Source organism: Podarcis gaigeae (genome assembly GCF_964106915.1).
Source record: "Podarcis gaigeae genome assembly, chromosome: 8".
In the NCBI taxonomy this organism is placed as follows: Eukaryota; Metazoa; Chordata; class Lepidosauria; order Squamata; family Lacertidae; genus Podarcis; species Podarcis gaigeae.
This window is the reverse complement of record NC_139684.1, coordinates 64667066-64690717: the sequence shown is the minus strand read 5'-3', so window position 1 is coordinate 64690717 and position 23652 is coordinate 64667066. Positions and strand designations below refer to the sequence as shown.

General features: G+C 44.6%; 1 protein-coding gene across 4 annotated transcripts in view; it reads right to left on the bottom strand.

Annotated features, from left to right (window-relative positions):
* ZDHHC18 (zDHHC palmitoyltransferase 18) overlaps positions 1–23609 on the bottom strand; it is a 35963-nt gene extending 12354 nt beyond the window's left edge. For 3 of the 4 annotated variants that reach the window (XM_083750905.1, XM_083750904.1, XM_083750906.1), the window contains exons 1-7: positions 21532–21991; positions 14533–14693; positions 7064–7213; positions 4499–4636; positions 4057–4105; positions 2776–2878; positions 180–289 (exon numbers count right to left, since the gene is read on the bottom strand). In XM_083750905.1, the coding sequence (XP_083607031.1) occupies positions 180–289; positions 2776–2878; positions 4057–4105; positions 4499–4636; positions 7064–7213; positions 14533–14693; positions 21532–21791 (971 nt within the window). In that variant the 5' untranslated portion in view covers positions 21792–21991. Of the gene's footprint in view, positions 1–179; positions 290–2775; positions 2879–4056; positions 4106–4498; positions 4637–7063; positions 7214–14532; positions 14694–21523 lie in introns of all 4 variants that reach the window. The other variant, XM_083750907.1, reaches the window with a different exon arrangement.
* Positions 23610–23652: the final 43 nt, after the last annotated feature.

Sequence of the window (23652 nt, the reverse complement as noted above, 5' to 3'; positions counted from 1 at the left end):
TTTACAATTCAAAAGTAGAAGCAAAATTAGGCAAGTTAGCAAGTCCCTGTCTTTTGGGTTTCTGTGATATCTTACCCATCAAATCAATATTGACACACACATCAATTCATACTGCTGTTCAGTATCTATCTCCTAACTTGAACATGATTCAGCAGGTATTCTAGAGCAAGTGTCCTTACCTGGGATAGAATGGTCCACAGAGCACTGCACAGCAGTTGGTGAAGATACTTTTATGGCTGTAGGGGTTGGCAAATTCAGAGCCTCTTTTATTTGACCATGCTCCTTTGAGCTACAATCCAAGAGAGAGATGGTTAGGGAAAGGAAAGGGAGGCAGGAGATAATGAAAATCATGTGTTGGAATGCTCTATAAAATAATTTTGGAGTCGTTCATATACGCTCTGGAGCAGATAGACTACATGCACAAGTTTTGAAGAATCGGCAAATCACAGAAGTGCCTGCACACTTCAGCAATGAAGGAATTTCTGAAGAAAACAACTGTCCACAGAATGAAAGTGCCTGAACTTGCAGCTGCCTTTAGTTAACATGATTAGGTAATTTCTATGATCTATCTGCATTAGGAGCAAGGAAGATGTGGGCCTCCAGATATTGTTGAACTCTCATCAGCCCCAGACAGAATGGTCAAGGAGTCCAGTTGGAGTCCAGCAACATCTGGATGGCCACAAGTTCCGCATCACTCTTCTACAGGAAGGCTGGAAGCAACTGGCACTCCTCAGATGTTGTTGCTACTCCCACCAGCATGATGTGCATCTGGAGGGTCACAGCTTCCCTATCCCTAATTTAAAGACATAAACTAAACCTCCAGCTTGCAGGCTACTTTAATTTCACATGCAAGGCCATTTTCTTAAAACTAGGTCCACCCACCCATTAGCAGACATCACCAGGGGTTTAATCCTGCACTGGCTGTTCCCAGCAGGCAGCAGGACTTACTCCCCGCTCAACATCTGAGTGGGGATTAAAGTCTGTGCAAAAACACCCTTTGAAATAGCTCATGGGAGCTATTTCAAAGAGGCTTTTGCAAAGGCTTTAAGACAACCCCTGTGCTCCCATTTGAGCTTCTGGAGGGTCAAATCGGAAAACTGGGGCTGTCTTAAAGCCTTTGGCAAGTATTCCTTCCGCTTTAAGTTCTTCATCTTGGAGGCTTAGAAAGCGAAGCACGAGGAGACTTGCAAAAAGCTTTGTGAGTCTCCTCCTGCTCCCCTTTTAATCCTCTGAGATTGGGGATTTAAAGGCAGAAGGAAGAAGGGAAGAAGACTAGCTTTACAAAGCATAAGGGATTTTGACAGATGGGTGGCCCCACCAAGTGCTCAGTCATATGACATCCTTTGACTGACAGATGGGTAGGGAAATTTGGACCTTGGGAGCCAAAATGGTTGCATGCGTGATTCAAGTGAAAATTTACAAATTTAAAGATATCAAGTTCAAAGCACACACCATTTATTAGTGAATGTTCCATCACAAACAACTGTATATTTTAATGCTACAAATCTTATCACACTAATCCAAAGGATGGGATTTTCAACTGTTTGGTTAGAGGGAAGCAAAGAAGGGGTTTCATGCAAACACTACTCCCTCTCTTGACAAGTTAGTGGCTGAATCTTAACCTCTTTAAGAGGGCTCAAAATGCACAACACAGTAATTGCTTAGTGCATCAACTGAAATTGTGCGTGTGTGTGTGTGTGTGTGTGATCTATACAATACATTTTCTGCTGAAAGTCTCCTACAATCCTTTGACTTTTGCACAATTTATAACCATTCAGTGGAGAGCACCATCTGCATTTTTGTATCATCTTAATGTTTTATTATGAAAGTTGGTACATACAGTGGTACCTCGGGTTAAGTACTTAATTCGTTCCGGAGGTCCGTTCTTAACCTGAAACTGTTCTTAACCTGAAGACCACTTTAGCTAATGGGGCCTCCTGCTGCTGCTGTGCCGCTGAAGCATGATTTCTGTTCTCATCCTGAAGCAAAGTTCCTAACCGGAGGTAATACTTGTGGGTTAGCAGAGTCTGTAACCTGAAGCATATGTAACCCGAGGTAACACTGTACTGACAAGCACATAAACCACACAATGACACTTTGCTATCATAGAGAGCCCTGGTGCTGCATTGTTGCATCATTACCGCTCCAATATGCTGGAGATCTAAGAGGCCTTACTCTGTATTCTCCCCATTTACATATATGAAATCTATTGAGGTGCAGAGCAGAGAGTTCCACAATAGAGGAGTGCATGACAATGATTTGTTCCCCATATATTGATTAAAGTCTTACATAATATAGAATTTTATCGTTCTCTTGCAAGCCAATCTGAACACTTTAAATAGAAGAGCAACTAACAAATTCAAATATAAAATAAAAGTCTTTAGAAGCATAAAGGGCTGCTTTGCTCTTATCCTCAGTCATGAATTAGGACTACAAGATATCTCATCAAATAAGAAGTTAATATAATCAATTAAAAAGTTGTCCTGATGAAATCAGATGGATTTCGTATGAGAATCTGACAGAAATAGTGGATAGCAAGCACCACTTTAGAAGAAGCATTCTCCTTTCTCTCCTACACAAGAGGGAATGACTTCTAAGGTGGGGCCTGATGCAGCATATGCAGGTATAATCCAGAAACAAAGATTATAGTCTTTGGGGTGATTGGTTAGAAGTAGGGGTGCTACTGTTGCTTGATTATGGAATTGGTTTAAAACCCTAATAAGGAGTGATTGGGCTTCTATTTGATGAACAGAGATGGAAAAAATATATACTCACATCTTCATTGGTTGTCAAGTTGGAGGCAACTAAGTAAGTGTGAAACCCTGAGAGGCCAAAAATAGACCATACTGAGAAAAAACAGACCACCAATTCCAACACAGTGAGTGAAGAGTCAAGGAAGGAACATCAGTATGTGATTGTGGAGAACCCACTCACCCCAAATAGCCCTAGACAAGCATCTTTTCCTTTAGCTTACCACCCCTCAAACCACTTTCAGCATATTTCTGGAAGGTGGCATGAACAAAAAAACTGTACATGAGGACCAGGATTCAGTTTCTGATATCTCTAGCTATTTATATGCAATATCAGATACCCAGCTTTTCAGTCCTTTAAAGGATTCAATGATTAGTTAAAGGTACTAGTAATTAGTAGGTTTTTAAAATTTAAAACTCATGAACAAGAAAATAAAACTAACAACAAATGGCGGCAACAAAGTAAAGCAGTACATCATACAGGACAGCCATACAGTCCAGGTTAAAATGAAGATGTAAAAGGTCTCCATTTGACACCAATAAGAAATAAACATGGCACCAGGCAAGCTGCATCAAGAAGAACAAGAAGAAGAAGAAGAAGAAGAAGAAGAAGAAGAAGAAGAAGAAGAAGAAGAAGAAGAAGAAGAGGAGTTTGGATTTGATATCCCGCCTTTCACTCCCTTTAAGGAGTCTCAAAGCGGCTCACATTCTCCTTTCCCTTCCTCCCCCACAACAAACACTCTGTGAGGTGAGTGGGGCTGAGAGACTTCAGAGAAGTATGACTGGCCCAAGGTCACCCAGCAGCTGCATGTGGAGGAGGGGAGACGCGAACCCGGTTCCCCAGATTACAAGACTACCGCTCTTAACCACTACACCACACTGGCTCTCATCAAGGGAAGTCTGATCACATGGCTGAATATTATTTCTGCTTTGGGCCACTGGGAATTTGTTTTTCAGATTGGGCACGATTGAAAACACTGGGCTACGTAGTCAAATTTTTACAAAATGAAGCCATTCTTTGTATCAGTCCTACCTGTTAGGCAGAATTATGTGGACAATTCTGCAAAAAGAAAAAAATAGATGATTAACAAAGATCGAGCCCTAAAGCAAAAGTTTTCTTTGACTGCTAGAAGAAGATTCCCTGTGTGAGTGATCATGAGAGTTTGGCTGTTTCTTGCTTTACCCACTCAGAAAACACGTTGAAAGACATTTTAGATTTTAGAATCTGTTATGCTAAACTGGCTCTTTCTTTGTCCCCAACAAAAAAAAAGGAGGGGGGGGAGGAAGACCAATAGTGAAAGGATATCTTGCTGGTGTTGCTTTCAAAACAGTGAGAAAATCACTTCCCTGGGAGCCTGCAAAGCAAAGCAAAAAGAGGAATGAGTTGAATGAAGCCATTTTATATTTCAAGCATGCAAGAGGTCACGTGACACTGACAGCATACAGAACCCTTCTGGAAGCTCAGGTTCTCAGGAAGACTGAAGCAGTGAGGCACGTTTTGGGCTATCCTGGATAGGTTTGCCTAAATTTAGCACAATAATGCATGTATGTAAAATGTTGTGTTCTACCAGCTTTTAAATAACACTTTACAGTTGTCTTGGTGTTGTAAATTCTCCCTCCATCCAAAGAGATTGGTGGCATGGTGCATTGAAAAGCATCCTGGCTTGGAAATGTGCTCACCCAGACACCTACAGGGACAGCTGAAGAGCCTCTGGTTCAGAAAGTACTTTATTAAAAGCTATACTTACGCAGCGCAAGATGGGTAATGACACAAGCGAAGATGAAGGCTGTCAGGAAGGAGAGGGAGAGGATGAAGGCATAGAAGTATCGATAATTTCGCTTCCCTACGCAGTTGCCCACCCAGGGACAGTGGTGATCAAACCGTTCTGTGGGGGGAAGGCAACAAGATGATAATATTAAGGTGGTTTACATACCACAAACCCAAGGAAAACAAAAGCAAAAGAAGCATAGCAGCACCATGAATTTGTCTAATTCCCTTTTAGGTTGGTGGCCATCACTACATCCTATGGTAGTTAATTCCATTAATTCCACTTTATATTGTGTACTATATTCTTTTTTTGTCTGTCCTGAATCTTCCAACATTCAGCTTTATTGGATGTCCCACTGGGTCTAGTATTTTGAGGGAGGGAGAAGATGGGAACTCACTCCTGTACTCATTCTCTACGCTATGCATAATTTTATACATTTCTATCTTGTGCCCCCAAAGCTGACATTTTTTCTAACCTAAAATGTTGTAACCATTCCTCTCTGGGCACTTGCTCCAGTTCCTTGATTATTTTGGTTGCCTCTTTCTGCTTCCTTTTTTAACTCTTGAACATCATTTTTTAGGTGTGGCATCCAGAACTGTACAAAGCATTCCAAGTGGAGTCACACAATAGATTTGTATAGTAGCATTATTATATTGGCAGCTTTATTTTCAGCATTTCAAGTATATTTTCAAGAGAATGCACTGCAAAATAATAATAATACTGGAGGCCACTCTTAGGACTATGTCCTCTTCTAATATATACACAGTGAGAATAATAACTTGTTTTTTTTAAAAAAAGAAAAAAGGAGAGGGCTGTGGCCATTTCAAGTCACTTTGCCTGAAATCAATGGATGCTTCTGATTGTATCACACATAACCTTGTTGAGGGCTGACCTTTCAGGGGATATTCAGGTGTTGGCTTGGTTGTGGAAAAGCCAACTCTAAGTCTTCCTTTAGCTATTAAGCCCTCTGTGTGGATCTATCCTGTTATGAATTATATTCCTTGTCCTGCAGCACTACCAGATCTATATGCATTTAAAGACTCCCAAAGCAAGGATTTGTGGCCTTACTTGTACAAAAACAAGTACGCTAGTCATGTTATAATATCTGGTCCCTGATCCTATATTCCTCATCCTCCTCTCTCTTACACACACAAAGGATACTGTTTATTTTGTATTTTTATGCTGCAAACTGCCTTGAGATCTTTGGATGAATATAAAACATATGTCTTACTGAAAAGCCTTTGAATGGCTGCTGGCCATAACCTGCCCAGAACATGGTTGTTCTGTGCTGCCCAGCAACTCAACCTAACATTACACTTCCTTCGAGTTGGTTCTTTTAATTGCTCTCTATAACCTACATGACTATACATGTACTTGGCTGAGGAAGGAAATCTGTTTTCAGACTGAATTCTTGAAGGTATACTCATCAGTCTGCCTTAGCATATTTAGAAAGAGAACGAGAGAAAGAAACTGCGCAATTCAAGCATCCAGCAATCCATTTCATGACTGATTGTCTCCCAGAGCCCTCCCCCTCCCCCTGAAGCACTATACGTCCTGGCAAGAGTTAACAATGTGGGCGTATCCAAAGCTTTTGTTCATGTCTTGATATGCCCTTTAATGTTTATTACAATCCACTGCTAAAGGAAAAATTCACCATTACAAACAGCCCAGGAATGGAAGGCATTTAGGGCTGAATTTTCTTTAAAGCAGAAATATTTTTGCCTGTCCCTTGATTTTTCAGCAAGGTTACATTGCGCTCAATATTGCTGTGTCACCTCTCCATAACTACTTCAAAAGATCCTAGCATGTCTAAGAACTTGGCAATCTTTTCCAGGAATATACATCTCCCCTTCTCCAAGAGGATGCTCCCCAAGTCAGTGCAATGTGTCAATTTAAATCCTATATCAAGGAAACCAAAGTTTTGCTTTCAAAATGCATGCATTTTTGTGTATGTGTGTGTTCAGTGAGGGGAGTACTGTCTAGTCACTGCAATTTACATAAAAAAGAATGTTATACACCTTAGAAATTCTACAAGTATTGTGTTTCATGTATTCTTCCTCCAAGACACTAGAGAAATGGCTTGGTTAATCTGTTGCATGTACACAAGAGAGAATCCTGGAGCAATTTAGAACAAAAGATTATTGTTCTTCCAAGACCGAGGCTTTCACGTTTGAAGTCTGGCATTGGGGGGGATGGTTACTGAAGCAGCAAAAACAGGAAAATGGAGATGGGAGTACAACAAAAATTGGGGTGGGGAGGTGCAACAGTCAACGAAGCCTATCTGATCTGTTAAGCACAATGAAGCCCATCAACCAGCCAATGGAAGTCCTGCCCAGCCCTCTCTTCACTCTGCAAATACACAATGCTTCTCTTCGTGTGTCTACCCAGACTCAAATATCATCATCTGGGGCATAGCTGAGATTGATTATGGAAGAGGAGACACACTGCCTCATATTCACACACTTCTGGCCTTCAGGTGAAGCAGGAAGATTAGATAAGAACTGCAACCCTGACAGCCTGTAAGGCAATTCTTTCTGAACTTACCTACACAGTTGTCACAGACACTGCAGTGGGAGGTCCTGGGAGGACGGAACATTTTGCAAGTATAGCAGTATTTCAACTTCACCATGTATTTATTTATAACAACTTCCATGGTGCGGGCAGGTGGGCGGTAGGTTGAAGTGCCCAGGCTGTCTGCAAAGGCAAAAACATCCACATATTACACTCATCCCAGAATGGAACACAGGGATGGAGGGAATGTGACCATCTTCTCTTTGAGTCCCCTGTCCAAAAGCAGAACTCGCAACTCACACACATGCCATCTGAACAACAGAACGCCACAAGTATGAAACAGAATCCATTTTTGCAGTGCATCTTTTAGAGGCTAATTTTTAAATATGCATTGTTCCTCATGTCTATACAATATTATAACTCATACAAAAAGTGTAGGATTCTGAACAAACAACCCATGTTCAGAACACATACCCTATTTTAAAATGAAAGTTTACTTGAATTAGAGTTTTAAGAAAAGCCAGAGTGGAAAATAGATGTGTGAATTACTGACCTCAAGACAGAAAGAATCAGACCTTTCGGATTCTCACATGTCTTTCTCTTTAGATAAACTGGCAGCCTGATCTTGTACAGGATTTCTCTTTGGATTCCTATATCCAGTCCTTATGTTCTATGGTGCTACAAGCCTGGCTGCAACATTCAACAGAACAGGCCCCTGGCTACAGGCAAGAGGCTTTAGAATAGTGGAGATTTTTTTTGCAACTCTGAAGCAAGCAGGTGCTATATTATGGTCTACCATCAACCAAAATTTTGTGGGCCACCTAGTGTCTGCTAGTTGCTTGGATCCTTGCAAAGAATACTGGAATAGGTGGGCCAGCAAGAGCACATCTTATGTTCTTAAGCAGGCTTCCACATCTTTGATTGCCCAACTAATGAGGGCAGCTAGACAGTCCCTACCCTAGTGAGCATGATCAGCATCTATCCTAACTTCCAGGCTTTGAGGTAGGCAGGGATTGTCCCAGCAACTCTACGACAATCCCTGGCTCCCTCCCCAATACCAAGGTTGGAAACAAGACTGGATTCTTTGGCAATTATGTGCCTAAGGTGCCTAAAGCACTTCAGTCATACAGAGGAAAAGGGGCAAGATCCTGCCTGCTTCCTTGCTTCAGAGCTGGAAAGGGAGGTAGGAGGTTTCCTTGGCTGCTACTCAGCAGATGAGCCCCTCTGCCAAACAGCAGCCAAAGGCAAGACTCTCTCTGCCAAAAAAGGAAGGGGGGTGGCTAATGCTTGATTAAGGTGCATTCCACACATGAAAAAAGGAAGGGGGTTTCATTAGTCAAGCTGGAGGGCACATGCAGGAACACAGTTTTTGTTTCTTGACTACAAGGCCAGCAAAATATTGTGGACCACTGGCAAGTCTGAATAGTAAGGATCACTTACAACAGATTAGTTGTGCCTTAAACTGTTAAGAGATTCTAAGTAGGTACTCTTGCTTTGTAAATTTTGCACACAGTGATGGCTTAAGATGACTCCAGCAAAAAGATGACAATTCGAGCATTTAAGACCTCCAAAGGACCTGATACAATCTGTGGGCATATCTTTGACATTCCTGCTTTAAGTGCTTTCTTTATAGAATTGCTGCTAGTCATAATCTGATCCACTGTGAAACATAAAATATGCCAACTTTCTACCTTATCTCCATCATATCCAAGCACTTCCAGCTAGCATCACACTATCAGGCTGAAGCTAAGTAAATGGGAGAAGCTACTGAACACAGCCTCCAGACATTTTTTCTGTAGTGCTATTGCACAATAATTCTTAGCGTGGCAGAAGAGTTCATTTTATTTAGCTGGATTCTCAGTGGCATGCAGCTTCAGTAGTTAAATCTGTATTCAGAAAATACAGTTAACACAGAACATAAAATCACAGCCAGAAGCAAATCCAGGCTACTTGGCTATAAACAACTGTACATTTAAAAATCATTTCATCAGCGCACCTCCCCTGCAGATCTAAGGAATTGGGGAAATAACATATGGAAGAAGGCATTTCCACAGCTACACAGGCTTCAGAGCACTTACAGCAGTAAAGGTGAATGCCATGCTTTGAACTGAACTCAGAAGCAAATAGGAAAGCAGTGCAGTTGGGACAGGATAGGATTAATATGCATTTACATGTGAGTTAGACTCCAACCAGTATCACAACTCTAAAATGCATCTGGACAATTGACTTTTGTCCCATGTATTTGGTTCCTTACCCTTACAACTCTATTTCCCTTCTCCACAACAGCTCCTCATTGTCATTTAAGTTGCAGTTCCATATTGCTGGATAAATTGATTTGCAAATAACTGAATTACACTCAAAATGTAGTTCTTTAGATTTCAGTGGACAAAATGAACAGGGGTGACATTATAATATGCTTCTTCACCAGCTTTCATATAACAAAATCACAAAACGGTTTACAATATACATTAAATCAATAAATAAAACCAATTCTAAACAAGCCAATCAATGTTCATCAGACCTGTCAACAAACCTCCAAAAATGTATCTGAAAAATCAGTAAAGCCACGAGAACAGGTATTTGGCTCCTCAATCACAAAGCTTGGGCACAGGGAAAGACTGGTTTAAACTCACACTTCCAATTCCTAATGAATTGGAATCATATGGATTTCAAGTAAGCCATCCTTCACCTCCTTTTACCAATCCAATGAATTCTAAGATGCAGCATTAAATGCACTTCTGATGGGAGACTAGATGCTGAATAAAATAGTGACCTTACAATGTTTATATAAGTTATTACTCCATGAAAATTTAGTCTAGTGTGCCTGCCCACAAAAATCAGTCAGTTCTGGTGTAACCTCTCCTCTCCAACAACTTTGTGAGCTTCCCTACCTGGTCACCTACAAGTGAACAGCCAGAAACAAACTATGACAGACAGCTAGAAGCTGTATTCCCTCCGTGCTCTGAATGAGAGAGAGAAAGATTGTTTAACACACACAAGCTGCCCCTCAAACTGCTTCAGAGGAATGGAACAGGAAAAGGGCTGGGCAATATATTGTCCAAAACCGGTTTGAAGTTCACATTGTGATAATTGTTTCATAATATTTGAGCTGGCGATATATTGTGAATCACAAAGTGTATAAGGGCTAGGCGATATCTGGTTTTCAACATCATGACAACTCACCAGTTAAACATTGCGATAACTCACTAGCTAAACATCGCAATCACTCACCAGCTAAACACTGCAATGTTATCACCAGCTAAACCTCACAATATCACCAGCTAAACATTGCAAACTACCACAATGTCTGAAATAAGGATGGAACTATACAGAGGCAACTAAGGACAATATCCTGGCAACTGCAACTAAGGGGTCTAAAATGGATAAATGACAGTATTATCAATCATCACATACTCAGTTTCGTCAGCAGGCCAAAATGCATCCCAACAGGACTTTTGGTTTTGGGCTTGGCTACCAAATGGTGGTATTCAGGATAATCCAAAGTACGGCAATGAGTCATTAGTGAATTCAAATAATCTGGGACTGCCAGCAGGCAGGAGGCAGAGGCTAGGAGGCAGAAGCAGCAGTGGCAGAAACAGCTTGCCATGACCGCAGTACGTGTCGGCAGTAGTAGTGACAACCTGCAAGGCCTTGCGGCGGCGGAATGAACAGTGGCAACTTGCGAGGCCTCACGGTGGCAACAGGAGCTGGGGGCAGTAGCGGTGGTGGCAGAAACAGTGGTGACCTGCAAGGCCTTGTGGCAGTGCTAAGAGTGACGGCAGTAGCGGCAGCACTCTGCGAAGACTCACAACAGCGATGGGAGGCAGTGGCAGCCTGCAAGGGCTCACAGCAGTGACGGGAGGTGGCAGCTGTAGCGACGGCAGCATGCAAAGCCTCAAGGCAGTGACAAAAGGTAACTGCAGTAATGACACCCTGCAAGGCCTCACGGCAGCAACATAATATGGCTGCAGTAAAGGCGGTGGCCTGCAAGAGAGTGGTGGCAGCAGCCTGTGAGGCCTTCCAGTGGCGATGGGAAGTGGCAGCAGTAACAGCATTAGCCTGTGAGGCCTCGCAGTGGTGACAGGATTTGGCAGCAGAAGTGGTGGTGGTCTGCGAGTTCTCATAGCAGAGACCTGCTGGGACTTGCAGCAGTCACAGGAGGTAACGGCAGTAGTGGCATTCTGCAAGGCCTTGCGTCAGTGACAGGAGATGGCAGCAATAGTAGTGGCAGCCTGCGAGGCCTCGCCATAGTGGCAAGAAGTGGTGGTGGCCAGCAAGTCCTCCTGGTGGTAGTGGGAGTTGGTGCAGAAGTTGTGGCAGCCTACCTCAGCGAGGCCTTGCAGGCTACCTGTGCTTCGGCAACTATCTCCTGCCACCACTGCAAGATCTTGCAAGTCACTGCTACTGCCACCGGCATGACAAGGCCTTGCAGGCTGTCACCGCTTCTGCCACTGCTGCAAGGCCTTGCAGACCAGCACTACTGCCGCCACCACAAGGCCTAACTGGCTGCCACTGCTTCTGCTGCCGCCGCCCACTGCCGTGCTGAGGCTTCGCGGGCTGCTGATTATTGTACCACTGTGGCCAGGCTCTTGCTGCTTCTGTGCCCTCTTTGTTAACAGTTCTGCTGCCGCCAGGCTGTATTCACTATAACTAATCACCGTACTTTGGACTGTCCAGAATACCACCATTTGGTAGCCAAGCCCAAAACCAAATGTCGCATTTGGATGCATTTTGGCTCCTGCTGCTAAAAGTGACCATGAGGTGATTGATAATATCATCATTTATCAGTTTTAGACCTTTAAGTAGTAGCAGTTGCCAGGACATTGTCCTGTTCGCCTCTGTGTAGTTCCTTCCTTATTTCAGATATCGATGTACCATGATGTTTAAAGGTAAAGGTAAAGGTACCCCTGCCCGTACGGGCCAGTCTTGCCAGACTCTGGGATTGGTGCGCCCATCTCATTCAAGAGGCCGGGGGCCAGCGCTGTCCGGAGATACTTCCGGGTCACGTGGCCAGCGTGACATCGCTGCTCTGGCCAGAGCCAGAGCCGCACATGGAAACGCCGTTTACCTTCCCGCTAGTAAGCGGTCCCTATTTATCTACTTGCACCCAGGGGTGCTTTCGAACTGCTAGGTTGGCAGGCGCTGGGACCGAACGACGGGAGCGCACCCCGCCGCAGGGATTCGAACCGCCGACCTTTCGATCGGCAAGCCCTAGGCGCTGAGGTTTTACCCACAGCGCCACCTGCGTCCCACCATGATGTTTAGCTGGTTATAAATTGCAATCTTGAAAACCAGTTATTGCCCAGCCCTAAACAGCAACAATAAATATCTGGCTCAGTTGAGGAATTGGCAGAAATGATCTGACAGCTTATCACCACCAAGGCTAAAACACAGGATAAGCTCCAAGTTCAACACTCACTATGCCTGCATCAGAATTTGTTCCAAGCCACAGTGCAGAAATGAGAAGGCTGGTACAATATTTAAGCCAACAGCAAAGGCTGCAATGTTTTTAGCTGGGGCAATCAGAATAAGATCCACTATTTGACTATTGATTCAAAATGCTAAAATGTATTTCATATAATTGACTTTTTATTTCTATTTTTTGTATACCATATTGTTGTTTTATTGTTATGGCCGATGGCTGACGCAAATAAAGTTTCATTCATTCATATTTAAGCCAATAAATTCGCATCTCTTTTCCTGGTCACTTCATATTAATTTTTTTGACAATTTTCGTGATTTAAATATAATTTGTTGTAGGGACTGGTGAGTATCACTATGCTAGTCTGCCCAGTTTGATATGAAGATGAGTTTACTGAATTAGTTAATGGTGTATTTTATCTACTATTTTTGTAATAATGACATGTTTTTAATCTGTTTGCTGTTGTTATGGAGTGTTTGCAGTTGCCTTGAATGTCACTGGCAAAAAAGGAAGCATATAGATCTTTTGGAAAATCTTGTTTGCTTTAAAAATTAATGAAAAAGTATTCATTTTGCTCTTGGTAACTCTGGACTGACTGCTCAGTGAGCCACCATCACAACACATAAAGGGCTGCATTTTTTATTAGTAGAAGTCACAACAAAAACAACCCAAGTTTTGCAGTAGGGTAGAGCAGATGTCCAACCGGTTGACCGCGATCGACAGGTAGATCCCCAGGAGATGGGTTTGCCCCTCCCCCGCCCCCCTCTCTGTCGCTCCGTCACGTCTAGTGAGCGGTTGTTTGGCGTCTGTTGCTGGTGATTGGGGATACAATAGTTTCATTTAGTGCTGGACGCATTAATTAGCAGCCTATTAGGGATTTTTGACATACTCTCTTTAAAAAAGCTCAGAAACTCTTCTCTCTCCCCTCCAATAAAAGCTCAACAACTGTGGGGAATCATCCCCAAGAAAAGCTGAACAACTCTGGGATATCCTCCCCTTCCACCCACCCACCCCACGCACGGTCCTCCTCCCTCCAAAGACAATGGGTAGATCACTGCCAGTTTGTTTGTTTTTTATACTGGGACTAGATTGCAGACTCTTAGGAGTTGGACATGCCTGGGGCAGAGGAAACAGAACTACCGTATTTTTCGCACCATAGGACGCACCGGACAATAGGACGCACCTTGTTTTAGAGGGGGGAGAATTTTCCCCTTCTTGTTTTCCCGCTCTAAAACAAGGTGCCGTTCAGGCGGCTACCTTGGAAGCCTGGAGAGCGAGAGGGGTCGGTGTGCACCAACCCCTCTCACTCTCCAGGCTTCAGGTTCCTTTCGACCTGCTCTTTGGTGCTGGCGGGGGGAAGCCCACCACCAGCCCCAAAGAGCAGGTCAGGGAGCAGCGGAAAGGTGCAGCGCAGAGGCTGCTGCAATAGTTGCGCGTCACTTCTCCAGCTGGGAGAGGGTTGCGGGGCTATGGCTTCTTTAGCCCCCCGTGCGCTCTCCCGGCTGGAGAGGTGACGCACGGCTATAGAGGCTCCTTCCATAGCCGCGCATCACCTCTCCAGCCGGGAGAGGGTCGTGCGGCTATGGTGTCTTTGCTCCATAGGACGCACACACATCTTCCCTTCATTTTTGAAGGGGAAAAAGTGTGTCATATAGAGCGAAAAATATGGTATGTTATCTGGCTGAGTCATCTGGGAAATTGGTCATGTGACCTATGAAGGGTTATATGCAACAGGAAGCTAGAGACACCTGCAATTCCCTTATTTGAAACATACACAATCACCATTTTAGGATCCAGCTTCCTACTACAATGAATTCATACTCCTAGGTCCCCAGGCTTCATCTCTCTCAGAGATTTTGGAAAGGCAATGTCACATAGGATGGGCCTGCTGCTCACTGTCACCATGGGTTTTCCCTAGAAAAGGTTTAAGCCAGTGAAGATCTGGCAACGGCTTAGACTCCCTTCATGACAGTCTCAGACTCAGGAAAATGCTCAAACGAGGATGTTGCATACCATGAGATCACAAGCAGAGCTTTAAATTTTTTTCAAGGATGTAGAAGAGTGACAACTAGAACCTCACCTATCCATTTCTCCAGGTCTGCAGCTTCACTGGGGGTGGCTCTGGGCAGGATTCCAGGATCTCTGAAACTGGTCTGCAGCAAACAGCTGATGACAAAGAGGAACAGGATGCCAGCAATGATGGGAATGGCCAAGGTCAGGTTACGAGCCAAGAAGGGACAGCTGAAAAAAAGAACAACACATTTTTAAAGTAGGGCCTCCATTCACCACACAAACACTTCACTCACGGACAGTTTCTCTTAGTTGGCCACTGGAGCCAACAGATCATAACTTCTTCAGATTCCACCTTGCAAAATTCTGTAGATCTTTTAGAAAAATATGATTAAAGACCACCTTGCAAATAAGCTCACAAAAGTTAAATGTCTGCCAAAAGTACTAGTCGGCTAAGAGGCAAATTGCTTGTGCATCCATGCTCATTGTGGAGTTGGGACAGAGTGGATGAGGGACAGACTGATCTACTGCCCCTTCCCTTTATGGAGTTTCATATGCCTGCCTACATAAAACTCCTGGTCACCTATGCCTGCCAGGCAAATTGCTAAATGCAAGGCTGGATTAAGAGGCAGAGTGGACAGCAATGGCTATCTTATGATGTAAGAATCATTTATATCAGTCATAGCTTATTCATGGAGTAAATCCTTCCCTACTACACAATCGTTTTAAAATGTGGGGGTTTTTTTGGGTTTTTTTGCTGGGGGGAGTTATTGGGTATAGGGCGGTATATAAATTCAATAATTAAAACAAATCTAGTTTTTCCTTAAATCCTGAAGAAAGCAAATCTACAAACTAGAGTTACTTTATTTTCCCCTCCTTTTTTCAACACATCTCCACTAAGTTCTTTCCAGTGTAAGCTTGATACAGTTTCTAAAGACTGTTTAGTCGCACAGCTGACGCCCTCTTATCTTATTAACCTGCTTTGTATATATCCACTTTTATCATTGTTTTTTATATAATGGATACAGCTCCATTTTTAATGAACAAATAGTTGAATCTCTTTTCAGATTTCTATCACAGAGATATTGTGAGGGAGGCCACAATTATTATGTTTCACTGAAGCAGAACAGGGACTATGAGGTAAGTTACTTGTCAACGGCTACCCAGGTATGACTGCATGAGACTTGACAATGCCAATATTTGTCTGGATTACACTGGTTCACAATTATTTGGTGTTGGAAAACACAGTGAATCCACTGGTTAGAACAAGTTTCACTGCCTCTAGCAATTTTGGATCACCTTGCTGAAGCACAGCCGTTTCCCCCTTCTATTTAACTCAAGGTTGACATGCCACCAGACCCTGTGCCTCCAGCATCTACTCTGAGCTATACAGTTGTAACTTAGATTCTGAACAGCTTAGTTCTCAAACATTTTGGCTCCCGGATGCCGCAAATCCAGAAGTGACTGTTCTGGTTTGCGAACTATTTTTGGAAGCCGAACGTCCGGGCTTCCATGTCTTCCTATTGGCTGCAGGAGCTTCCTGCAGCCAATCAGTAGCTGTGCTTTTGTTTCCAAACGTTTTGGAAGTCGAATGGACTTCCAGAACAGATTCTGTTTGACTTCCAAGGTACGACTGTACTCTAGTCCACGAAAGTGGGTGGCCAGATTACCGGAACTGTTGCGTCTGATGTTAACGAAGACTTTTTATAAAAGAACAGTAACTCCATATGAATCCAGAGGTGGCAATGACATTTGAATCCTTATTTAGGGTTTCAATATATGAGACCACAAGTATAGTCCAAGGACATGTCACCATATCTGGAAGAGGGGGAAATTAACGAGGGAGAACCTGATCACGCTGGGCCTGGAGTTGTCAAGGGTAACCATGGCATTCTTTTTAAAAAGGAGAAGTAGGGTGGGAGCTTGATTTGAGAAGTGGGAGTGAGCTGTGTGTCATGAGGTAAATTAATACTATTTCTGTTCTGTTCTTTTCAGTAAAGAACAGATTTTCAAGGGCTGGAGTTGTTTGACAGAAAGACAGCCACAAAGGCTGCAGAAGGTGCAGTGAATGAGCTGATACTAAGACTATGGCAGAAGCACAGTTTGTGACAGAGGCTTGTCAACTAACCAGGGGAAAATGTCCTTGTCTGATCCTGTGTCTTTAAACAGCAGTTTGGTCTGTGGAAATCAACAGGTGAAATTTCACATAGCTTGGAGATCAATATTACCAATTCTTGGCATGTGCCATTCGAAGCACGGATGCAGAGACCAGCTAAAAGCCCCACAACCCTCGTCAGTGGGAGGAAATTCAGCACAAGCCCTGCTTCCTCTTAAATGTTTATCACGAGCAGCATGCAACATACAACATATCACATTTACTAATCCCTACTGATTTTAGTGGGTCCCAAGCAGCTATTTAAGCTTATCTATGTAAACAGGGCTGTTTCAAAGGCTAACTAGGATTGATTGATTGATTGATTGATTGATTGATTGATTTTATATATTGCCCTTCATCAAAAGATCTCAGGGGAGTTCACAGAATAAAATACAAGATAAAACACAAGTAAAAAATTGAACCAAAACAACAAAACAATACCCCTCTTTCCCACAGATACATTTAACAGGCTGTAGTATATTAATCAGCCAGGTTGAAGAGGAACGTTTTTCCCTAGTATCTAAAATGTATATACTGAAGATGTCAAACAAACCCACCCCTGGGGAGAGTGTTCCACAAACAGGGAGCCACTACAGAAAAGGCCCATTCTTGTGTTGCCACCCTCTGGACCTCAAATGGAGGAGGCACACAAAGAAGGGCTTCAGATGATGAACACAGAGTCCAGGACGGTTTCTATAGGGAGATGCGGTCCAGAAATGGATCATCTCAACAATAATGTATTTATATTTGCATGGATTCTGGAGTAACAGCCTTTGAACGCAGCACACTGGCTGAGGAAGAAGCACCCCTACTACAGACAACCAAAAGCACAAGCAAATGGAAAACAGCACAAAACCCCCTGCCAGCCAGCATCTTGCAGTCTGCCTTGCAGCCAAGGCAAAAGAAGCATGGATTTCGCTAGACAGTGGGCAGAAAGAGGAAGTGTACACAAGCGAAAGAATGGCAAAGGTCCCTTCTAGCTCCAGCCCTCCAATCTGCAAAACTACATGGCTATGAGTAGAGGAGAGAGCCCCTAGTTATTCCAAGGCACTATTTCACTTTTCAAAATCACATCAACTTTTGATCTAGCAGGGGAGGGGGAGAGAAAATTCCAGAGAGGAAGCTTGTCAACTTAAGGAACAGCATTAATATGTCTTCTGAATCAAAGTCAGCTTCTGAGAATATAAAGTCAAAGCTGAAGGTGCTTAAGGTTTTCTGTGACTGCAAACAACTGGATGTAGATTTACAGGCAGCTAGGGTACTGCGGCTGGTCTCTGTTTATGTTTAGGTAGTTGACATGTGTGGTGTGGTACAGGATGGCATGGGGCTAGTGCTACTGCATACAATGAGGGAATGCCACAATCACACCAATACCAAGATCCATCCACAGCGCAGGTCACATGGGCTGGATAAACATATTAAACTGGCCCACAGTTTTGCAGTAGCGAAGACAAAGCTTACAACTCCACTCTCCTAATGGCTGGAATGGAATAACAGGGCCTAGCTGCTAAAACTCCCAAGATTAAATTTCTACCAAAGGCAAGGAGAGCTGGACACGCAAGCAGAGGCTTTAGACAAAACCAGCACTCTGGGGAATGCACCGTTTACATAAGGAAAACACAGAACACCCCCGCCCACTGCAGAAGGACTTTACTATTATAAGCACTGATAATCACACGGACTCCCAACACATACAAAAAAGCTGCCCAAATACTTCCTGATACCTAGTCATGAGAGGATTAGAGGAATCTGATGCATCTCCCAAGTTCAGTTGTGAAGCCACACCAGATCAACACTAGTATCATCTGCTGCAGCTGTCCTTTGATTTCCCTTTTGTGCAACCAAGGGCAGAGGGACATGTCATAAGCCCTTCACATACATCCCTGAATCCTCCACTACTTTTCCTTCCCCACAGTGGTGCTAATCCCAGTGGTCCGAGAGGGTGTAAGTAACAAAAGATGCCGCCCCTTAAAGGGTTTTTAACAGGGGAGCCAAATACCATTCTTGGCAAAACACCAGATACCACAACGTGAAGCTGGTACACAGTATGCCCCCCCCCCCATTCCTGGCTAAAAGCCTCTAGTCAGTGTAAAGAGTCTAACAGAGATGTCTTAATTGCACGTTAGAAGGAGATTAAGAGTTGTATCTCATGATATGGCAGGCATGTATTTAAGCACTCACCTGTTAGTCATAGACAGCAAGGAAACGGATGCCAGCTCTCAAGCTGCCTACACACTTTGGTGGACATTTACAAGGTTGATATAGAAGCTGCTGGAGAATGCTTATGCATGGCAGCTGAATAGGCTGAATGGTCCCCACACTGCTGCCAAACAACTCTAGCAGAATGGGAGACAGGCCCTGCAGACCTGATACAAGCTAGCACACCCAAATGTTTCAAGCGGTCTCCATGTGGCAGCAGTATCTTGGAAAACTGCCTCAATTCTACGCATTAGCAGGTAAAGGTAAAGGACCCCTGGATAGTTAAGTCCAGTCAAAGGCTGCGACGCCCATCTTACTTTTCAGGCCGAGGGAGCCGGCGTTTGTCCACGGGCAGCCTTCCGGGTCGTGGCCAGCAAGACTAAACCGCTACCGGTGCACGGAGGACCGTGATGAGTGCCAAAGCACATGGAAATGCCATTTACCTTTCCATCGCAGAAGTACCTAATTATCTACTTGAACTAGTATGGCATAAGCTGGTACAGAGCAATGGGAGCTCACTCCATCGCGCAGATTCAAACTGCTGACCTTTCTATCATACTCATTAGCACAACACTGAACACACACATACACACCTGACTCACTTCCACCTGCCTTTGCAAGAGAGCTAGCATGCCTTCAGAAGATCTTGTTTCCTCTCACACAAACACAGCCCACAAGTGGCTTAGAATATGAACACAAGTCAGACAGGGCTCAGTCAAACGTTCACTTGCATGAACATCCAACTTCATGTATGTAGCTCCTAGTGGCTCTTTGCATTCTCCCTGCCCCATAGACAATTATGCTTCTTACTCTGCAAGAAGAATCGTACCCTTTCTAATGATGTCTTGCATTTCCACCTAAGCTCTGGAGCAAATTTAAGAAGTGGCAGTCTCTCCTATGGTGTCATCTGAAGTTAACTTCTTGAATGTTTGTGCTATTCACTGAAAAACAACTTCTTAAATCATCCCAACCTCAGATCTTACTTTCAATGAGTCAAGTCAGCTTTCTTCACTTATGTTAGCCTAAAATAACCAATAGTGAAAAGATTCACTCAGGTCCATTCAAAGGGCACTTGGAAGACAAAGTGGGGAAAGAGAAGCACCACCCCCTTATTTTCCTATTAGAACAAATGTGCATGCACACAAACAGGCTGAGTGAGATGAGAAGCCCAAAGTCTTGCACATTTATTTATTTTAATGATGTACATCTTGCCTTTCATCTTTGGTTATGATCCATCGTAAAATGCCTTGGAGGATCCTAACAATTCAATACAAAACTGCTAACACCTTGGTGGCATGGGAGAGAGGGGGCTGAGAAAGATGATGGAGGAAAGGGATGTCAATACCTCTCCCCAGTTTTCTGGTATTTCTAACACTGTGACTGTTCTTATTATGCTTTTTCTTACAATTAAAGCATGCAATGCAGGTTGCCTTCACTAGGCAGTATTTTGATGTGCCTCTTGTGTGGGCTGTGGGCACCAAGCAAAGTATCTGCATTTTCAGAGGAGAACTATGCCAGCAGTAAGAATGTAAGAAGAGGCCAAGTGTTACTGGCTCAGCCTCTCTCCACAACACATTATTTTAAGGGCTTTTTATGGGCTACTGCTGCCAATGGGAATCCCACCAGTGGGAGAGAAAGTGAACTCTGCCAGATGTTTCCAGGATGATCTTGTATCAATTGCTTTCTCACACCTAACATATCTCACAATGTTGATGCAAGAATAAATTGGCGGGGTGGGGGGAAGCTACCCTAAGCCCTAAGAAATGTAATAAGGGGGGGGGGGTTTAGCGCTTATCCAAAAGCAGGAACTTTATTACAGCAGTGGCACTGGAATCACAAAATTCCCTCCCCTGTTGGGGTCAGAAGTAAGCACACCCTCCCTTTCAAAAGGAGTGTAAAAACCATGCCTATTTCACTGTGCCTTTTCAGTACAGTGGTACCTTGGGTTAAGTACTTAATTCGTTCCGGAGGTCCATTGTTAACCTGAAACTGTTCTTAACCTGAAGCACCACTTTAGCTAATGGGGCCTCCTGCTGCTGCCACACCACCAGAGCACAATTTCTGTTCTCATCCTGAAACAAAGTTCTTAACCTGAGGTACTATTTCTGGGTTAGCAGAGTCTGTAACCTGAAGCATATGTAACCCGAGGTACCACTGTATTATCTTGTCTTATCAAGTAAAGCTTTGGCACGGTGCCTTCACACAAAACACAGTACTGCAGCACCTAACAAATATACTGGGGCATACTGGTTTACTGCTCAGAAAACGCCATCAAAAAGTGTCTCCTAAATCTTACCTACATCTACACAGACAGTTATATATGTTAAGCTTCTATGGACTAGATACTAGCCTGGCGAAGTGGGGCTCTAGTCCGCAATCCTATGCACCCCTAAAGTGGGCGGAAACACCCACTGAACACAGCGGGACTTTCTAGAGGAAAAGGTTTGATTCCACGCCGCACCTGGCCAGCCTTTCAGTCGCCACAAGGCGCAAACAGGTTACACCCTCTAGCAATTAGCTTAACCTTAAGCTCGGTTGCTGCCGACGGCAATAACGAAAAAGGTTGACTATGTGGAAACACTCTGCGACCACTTTTGGGGGCTGGGGTTGGAAAGCGAGGTCATGGTTTTGCAAGGAAGTAAATAAATGTCAAAAAGCAGGAGGGGCGTTGGGTGTCTCCCCCCCCAGCCTGGGCTCCTTCACTCACGGACTCACTCGAAGGCGAAGAAGAGGCCGCTGGTGACCACGATGAGGCCGAGCGTGAGGAGAAAGACGCCGCTGTGCCGGGCTAGCATGAGGCGGCCTCCGCAGTAGAAGCGGTTGCGCCCGGGGAAGACCTCCCACTTGCGGCGGCGCCCGTGCGCCGGGGTGGCGGCGGCTGCTGCCACGGAAGAGGCTGCCGGCGCCGGAGGCTCCGAGGAAGGAGGAGCGGCCGGGGTGCCCGGCGGGATCTGCCGGTACTCGCATTCCTTCATGGTGATGGCGCCGGCCGGCCTCCCCCGTCCAGACCCCACCGAGCGGCGGCAGCGGCGGCCTCTGGCACAGCCAGGACCGCCCGGCAGGCAGGGAGAGACCCGCTCGGCAGCTCCGTCGCCCCGCCCTCAGCGGCAGCGGCGGAGGGAGAATGAGCCGGCGGGCGGGCGGGCACCGGCACCCCCCCCCCCTGCCCGCCGAGGCCTCCCGCCGCAGCGCCCCCCTCGCGCTCGCCGGCCTGGAGTCCGCGCTGCAGCCGCCGGCCTTGCCTGAGCAGCTCCCGCTGCCTTCCCTCTGGAGGGGGGAAGAAGCGCGCACCACGGCCCGCCGCCGCCGCGCAGGCAGCTCCCTCCGCTTCTTCACTCCGCCCCGCTCGCCTCCCCTCACCCACCGCGCTGCTCTATACTGAAAACTCCTTTGTCTGCAAGCAAAAGGCCTGTCGGGCCTTCGGCTTCCGAGGGTTCAAGCCTTTTCCCGCTCTCTTTAAATTGAATTCCGCGGGAAGTGACTCTGACCGCGGGGCAGAGTGCCGGCGGCGTCCTTTTGTAAAGATACAAGGCTGGTCCGTTGTTGTTGCTACTACACATCAGTATCCCTTAAATGCTGTTTCCCGCAAGGAACAATCAAGGTCCTTTTGAGCATCTCACAAGCAGGGCATGAAAGCACGGTAACCGGTTTTCTCCGATTATTGCATGTTCCCAAGAGCATCTGGTACTCGACTCTCTGAAGGTGGAGGTTCCATTGGCTATCATATATAATTTCCCCTACTTCAAAAGATATGGAGAAAAGGCCCATTTCAATGGGTCTTCTCTGAGTAAAACTTAGTTAAATGCTACCCTTTATTCCCACACAAGAGAAGCTATATGTCAGAAAGGTTTATTGTTTATCATGCACTGTTTTAAACATTTTAAGCTTACAGAACTTCTTGCCTATTTACTTAGGTAAACATGTATTGTCAACAGAATTATGTACTATCCCTTCAAAGCAATACTATTATGTTCCCATGAATGAAAATTATGTTGCATCCTGTACAGAAGTCACAATGTATATAAGACAAATATGGTTTGCTGCACTAGTGAAACAAAGAGGTGGTTAGAAAAGGGAAAAAACATTTTTGTCTCCTGTGCAGTGACTCACCATCTGCATGTGTGTTATATTCAGCTGGTAAGTTGCACTTTACATGATGAATGGGCTGCAATATCAAATGGTAATCATACCTGGCTTCCCCCTGGCAAAACGCTCTTCGTTGTGATGGGCGAGCAGAGGACAGGTTTGAACCCTGCATGCAGCCTTGTCTGAGAGGGACTGCAGAGTGTTTGCTCTGTGTGCAAACATACCACTATGGGATCCCTGTCGAGTCCAGGCACCCCAGTTTACAAACCCATTACAAGTGTTACCACAAAGTATCCCACTTAAGTTTTTTCCAGAGGCATGAATGGCAACCCTTCACTTACATCAGGTGTAGCCAACATGGTGTCCTCCAGATATGTTGGACTTCAGCTACCATCATCCCTAACTACTGGCCTTGCTGGCTAAGCTGGAAGGAGTCTAACATCTTTGCCACCTCTGACATAAAGGTTGGAAAGCAATTACACTCAAGGGCACCATGGGGAGCTTAGCCTGCTCCTGGTCCTACCCAATCCAAACCTTTGAAAATCAAGCATATTCCTATCTGCATGCCTTAGCTCCATCTCAGGTTCTGTTTCTTGGTCACACCAGAGTGTTGTTATCCAGTGTTTTTTATACATTAGACAAAGTGCATATTGTTAAAAAAAGTTTTGTGAAAGCTGTCATGTGCAGGCATAAATAGCAGTGATGACTTGTGCCCCAACTGCAGCTCATTTTCATGTATACTGAAATTAT